The sequence below is a fragment of the Habropoda laboriosa genome, unplaced genomic scaffold (assembly GCF_001263275.1).
Source record: "Habropoda laboriosa isolate 0110345459 unplaced genomic scaffold, ASM126327v1 scaffold92, whole genome shotgun sequence".
NCBI lineage: Eukaryota > Metazoa > Arthropoda > Insecta > Hymenoptera > Apidae > Habropoda > Habropoda laboriosa.
Window position 1 is genome coordinate 1840901 of NW_017100268.1, and position 6152 is coordinate 1847052.

The 6152-nt window shown below is 39.3% G+C and overlaps 1 protein-coding gene across 3 annotated transcripts in view; it reads left to right on the forward strand.

The window, feature by feature from the left end:
* Window positions 1–6152, forward strand: part of LOC108573439 (hairy/enhancer-of-split related with YRPW motif protein 1-like) — a 52791-nt gene that overhangs the window by 45418 nt on the left and 1221 nt on the right. For 2 of the 3 annotated variants that reach the window (XM_017935890.1, XM_017935889.1), the window contains one exon: window positions 5818–6001. In XM_017935890.1, coding sequence (XP_017791379.1) covers window positions 5818–6001 — 184 coding nt within the window. Of the gene's footprint in view, window positions 1–4762; window positions 5318–5817; window positions 6002–6152 lie in introns of those variants that run through there. The other variant, XM_017935891.1, reaches the window with a different exon arrangement.

The following is a 6152-nucleotide window of genomic DNA, read 5'->3' on the forward strand; positions in this document are numbered from 1 at the left end:
AAGTTTTTTTTTAAATTAGTTTTTAAATTTTAATAATTATTAAAAAATTTTGTCAATTGTAGTATTGTATAATAATTGAAAATTAATTTTTTAAATTGTATTGGATAATAAAAGCAGAAATTATTTAATTGGGTAATAAGTAGAATTTTTTTCGTGTGAAAATCGTAAGTTACTTCGAAACCGATCTTAATCGTGAATTTTTTTTACGTTTCTTAGGTATATCGATTTGTACGAGAAATTTTATTTTATTTTTCTAATGCTTCAGCAATTTTTTCAATTGTATTTCTCGAAGTAGAATACCGTTTTAGTATCGAACAATGACTACTATTATTTCTTAAAATAGAATAGTTGCGACTGAATAAAACGATTGTGTATACCGAGTATGTCGCGCGGCTGTTATAGATCACATGATGCTTGCAAACCGACCCAATACAGATCATAAGCGAGATTACCGCAAAATAACCTTAGGTATCGTGTAATTCCATAGTTTCGTTACTAAATATAGCCAGCGGAATTAAAAGGTCGTGAAATTGTATCGGAATAGAACGATATACGAATTTCCTGGCTGGACTGAATACGATCCTCGTGTGATTCAAGTTACAATATATACAGAGATATATTATCTCCTCTCTTCATTCGTCACTTGCACGTGTTGCACGTTGCATGTCGCTGATTCGTCCCGCACGTGATGCCATCTAGTCAACGATTAGTTAAATTATGTATCGGTTTAACAGAACTACCAATTCTGGAAATATCCAATATTGTTACTTATTAAAATAAAAACCAATGAAAATATGACCTACGTGCTTAATAAGATTTCTATATTTTTCATTTATTATTGAAGTATGTGCTTGAAACATTCGGAAAAAGTAATCTTGAATGATGATATTTTTTTGACTGCACCTATAATATTTCGAGGTTATTGTAAGGAAAATGAAAGAATTGACGCGTATTTGAAGGTAAACGCTTTGTTCGCTGAGGTGTGGGTTGGCTTGGTTAGAACGTCACTGTTCGACTCTCGAAGCAAGACTGGCTTTTCGACTAGGAAAGCCCCTTTGCCCCGCCGTTGCCAAAAATGCGTCGCCAAGGGCCTCGAGGGTTGGTTGCCGATGCTCGTGGCGTTATGGTCCTCGGGCCCGATATCGCCTATTCCTATTACTCTAAACATCCGGACTGGCCACCCGAATGCCCGTCTCGACGGCGCCCTCGATTTCTCTTACATTATTTATGTGTTCACGTTACTCTTTGACAAACGACTAATTACAAAGTTAGTTTTATCGTGACGATATATTTCTTTGTTAAATATGTGTTACCGAGATACTCGTCGATAACGTTTGGTTTATTGTAACACGTTATATGGTCTTGAACGTTTGAAACATACGGTTAACGTTGTATCGTCGATCATGCGGTGCAACGTCGTTCCCCATCTTTTTTGCCTACACTGCCCCCTACCATTGCTTATCGAGATACAAAAGGGGAATTCGTTTTCTCTTGTCACGTGTATCGTTGGAGTTTTATTACGAGCAAACGGAGCGTCACGAGGGCTTGACGTAGACGTAACAATTGTTATGAGCTTTCGGCGAATGAGACGCATGTGCGTCGTTATGGGATATCGTCTTGGACTTCGCGCGGTGCCATTAACGAAGTCGATAATAGAGCTTCCTCGATAACCGATCGGAGGTTAATCATATTATGAACCAACGCGATGCAGATTCGATTCTGGAAAATAATGCTCATTAGTTTGAACTTTAATACAATTTTATCGCGTTTCCTTGCGCTCATGGAAATCTATTAATACCGCAGATTTTTATTTCACAAACGTATTTGTAGCGTGCACACTGTTACGAATATTATACTGGTTCTACAATGGAGATTACGCTTCTCGAAGGATTTCTGTTCTCTCTATAAGTCGTATAAACAATATTTGGAGGGGATAACATTCAATTGGGAAACATCGAATTAACAGGGAGACTATTGTGACGTAATTTACACAATTTCCCCTATTTTTCAATTCAATTAGAAGTAAATTAATAAGCATGAAATTTCTGTACCCACGGAGGATCATTATGGTGAACGTCCGTAACGGAAATAATACGTGGCCTGTTCCGTCAGACTTGCAAAAAGCAGCACGTGTTCAGTCAGAACACACCATTCGTAATCAGCGTTGGTCACATGTTTGTTCTCATAAATACACCTTCCACAGTCAACGTGATCATTCGTCAATTTGTGACAGTCCAGAATTAGACGACTTATGTGAAAAAGGATACTCGATAGCATCAAAGGAAACGATTTTTCATATTAGCAATACGTTTTTATCGTCTGCCATACGAAAAAGAAAAACAGTCTTCGATAAACGCTCATATTACGCAAATAACACGCTTAGGATTTTTCTTTATGCCTATGTGTAAATTAATCGTGGGTGGCGGAGTTTCCGGGTACTGATGAAAAACACGTTTCGCAATAAGCTTCTTAAAGTCAACGACTCATGTACGTGTATCCTTGTTTTCCCGTGATTGTTCTGTTTACTCAAGTTAGATAACCCTTTCGTCTCTTCAATGAAATTTAACGTCTAATCAATTGTAACCCTATCTACTTGGAATGTCAGTTATACTAGCATAAGCATTCATTTCAGCAGCTCGGAATTTCTGTTGTATTGAACTTGAATATTTTTGCCAGTTAGCAAAAATAAAATAGAAAGAATTTTTAATCTGACGAATTTTGCGAATAAGTCGACGTGGAAATGATAAAATCTGTTTCGTTTTCTCGATAAAAGAATTATCGTGAATTTTTATATAAAAACTTGTGCTTATAATTATTGGGTTGGTGAAAGGAAAAGGTTCATGTTGAAATCATAATCATCCATAACTTCTGACGTACTAAATCCATCTCAGCAACAAACACAACAAAAGGAAATATATATTTAGAGACATCTCTTCTTCCGTTCATCTTGAAATTGTATGCAACGACATTCAGCTTCCAGCGACCTCTTCTGGAGTTTCTTGACAATATAAAGAACCCCCGAGAGACTTACGCTGTCTCTGAATGACCGACCGATTCAACAGTCTGCTGCTGCTGCTGCTGCCAATACTTTCTTACCGCGTGTTTACATAGACTCGTCTGTGCATGCACGCGTTTCAATCGATCACCGATTCGCAGATAATGAGTATTATCGAAGTGATCTTTGCTGTAGACGCAAATGCAGACAGCTTCACGAGATGCTGACAGCGTCTGTTTATTGTTGCCAGCCGTGGCAAAAGCTGCTAGATCCGGTGATACCCGGTTATCGTTTGAAAAACACTGGGAGGTCAAGCTGTCGATAAACTCTGGCCATAACATGGGCTTCGATGTCAGCCGCAAAGTTCTCCTCGGTCCGGATATAACCGGAATGTTGATAACTCGACCCCGTTAAAGCGGTTCCCCAGTGATTTTTCGCGATCCAGCTCCTTTCCCAGTTCTGCACGCATCTCGTGGAACAAGTTAAAACTTTGTAGTCGAGGGTCAACGAGCAATTCTTGATTACGGTTCGCTGTACGTATCGTGGCTGCCAGCGACGCGGCAGCGTTCGTTACCCGTTAGACGGTGCCGCGCGCACCAGTCTCTGCTGGTATCGAGTTTATTTCGCGAGAAAATAGAGCTCGGATTGCACGTTATCTGCGTGATAATACGACGATGTTTTCATTTTATAATGTAACTAATGGAAGAACCATTTGGATGAGAAGAAAGAGTTGATTGGAGATGGTGTAACGATAGGATAATAGTTTAATTTGAAATAAAAGGATTTAGGAGGTGTTACAGGGGTGTTTTAAGAATGAGGAAAAATGTAACGTAAAGGGGGAATAATTAAGCGTTTATGATATGTTAAACATATTAATTTATCGTTGATGGATTTTGTTCGTCATTTATTGGTTACTGGTGCGATTAGCCAAGAAGTTGGAAGAGGTTGTTCATCTTACGCAATAATCAGATAAATTCTCGACGTACCTTAAAATTGCAGTTCAATGAAAATTAATCATTCGACGAAGCAAATCATTTCACTTTAACTTCAAATCAGCAACATACCTGTTTCAAACGAGTTAACCTAGGTTATGTGTGGTAAATGTTCTAAAAATTGTTCCTATTCGTTTCCCGGTTCATTTCCAATAGAATTTCGTCCAAAAACGGTTATCTGTATTCCAATTCCGGGCTGTTTCGTCCGACTCTTGTGCATCTCTTCCTAAAATATCATTCCGGTAACCGCAACCGCAAACATTTGGCTAGGCTCCACGATCACGATTTCATGGTATCGCTGAAAAATAATTTATTCTATCGTGTCACGTGCCTGCCTGCCTACTCGCGGCCGTTGCCAGTATCTGGTTCAAGGCAATATACTCTGCACGCTTCCCGGCTAGAAAAAACGTGCTCCTCGTGGCCAGGTCATGACTTTTTTCCCGTGCCAAGCGTTTATGTTATGGTGCATCGTTTGAACCGTTGTGCACACTGTGGTCTCTCGCAGAGGAGACAGAAAAGTGCCGCGGAAGAGAATTCCCCGGCCAGGCTTCCTCGGTGAAACGTGTTTCCTCACGTGTTGGGCGTTATACGTTGCGTTTACAACACGTGATAGCGGCGGCGTCATCGTCGAGCGACATCTCCCTCCTCGTTAAAGGAACGTAAGCGCCGCCGGCCGTGGATCGCAGTCGTACTCGTGCCATACCGGAGCACGCATAGTGTGTTACGAGCGTCGCTGTTTTCGCGACATCGGTATCAACAGCATTCTTTTTGTCACTCGAATAATCTACTGTGCTATTTTATCTGTGATAGTTCTCACTCAAGACAATTTCGTTTCCAGTGACAGTTCTATGCTGCCGCTTCTTCGTTGAAATATATATACATATTTATATCGTTAATTGGTTACGTATACATCGTTCGTCGAATAGACATTTTTCGTCGAGATTCGAACCTAGTGACGTCATCGAACGGGGGCTGATATATAGAGGCGTGTTTCAAAAAAACGTCGAAACGTGTGCGTGTCTAAGTAAGAATATTCTTGGACGTAAAATATAGTTTTGTGTCGTCCGGGGTTCTTATTAATTCGCGAAGTGTGGCCTTCTATTAAACTGTGATTCGAAGTTGTTCGATCGTGACACTTGGAAGTGAGAAAAGGATACAACGTGTGTTATATACACCTTAGCTACTTTTCGCGCGTTTCGCTTCTGAAAACACGATGGTGACGCACAGCATGGATAACATTTTGAACATGCAATATTACCCGACGAACAGCCACGTCGATGCGGCAGCACACTCGCCGCCGCTTAGGAAAAGACGGTGTTTGAATAAAGAGGTGATACATATTTTCCTTTTTACCAAGTGAATCTGACTGACACGTGTAATTTATTTCGCTAAGATTAATCTTTCGAGATGTTCAGTTTATACTTCGTTCAAGATTATCGTGTTATTTCTGTTATTCGTCACGAAATTTTTCGTTTACAAAAGTTTGGTTAAACATTGACCGACATTGAGGAAACAACGGATAATCGACAGAAATTCCGAAACGTACGACATTGAAGGTGCGAACTGGTGTCTGATGAACGTGTGATAATTCTCTTCGTATCTCGAATATCCCTTTATTTCATTCGACGTGAACAATTTTCTCGTACAACGTATTGTCATAAATTGTAGTAAATAATACTAAAAATACAATATTATCGACGATACGATATTTTTTTAAATTCGTACACGCTGATATTGCAGCGACACGATACCCCTTGTATTATTAAAAAACCGTTATCATGGAAAAATAATTAAAATCTCTAAAAAGACGATGTTTTTATTCTGTTACAGCAAGATCCAATGTCCCATAGAATTATCGAAAAACGGAGAAGAGACCGTATGAACAACTGCTTGGCCGACCTAAGTAGACTCATACCGGCCGAGTACTTGAAGAAAGGTCGAGGAAGAGTAGAGAAGACCGAGATAATTGAAATGGCTATTCGCCACATGAAGCATCTTCAAGGTCTTCGACAAGGTATTCATTGAAACGACATAAATAATTGCTTGTATTAACTCATCCCGTAAGTTCGTGTCGAATTTTATAATTTAGATCGATATTTCCACCGAACCTTTAAATTTGATTTAAAAAAAAAAAAAAAAAATAAGCGCCTTCTCATTTCACAACT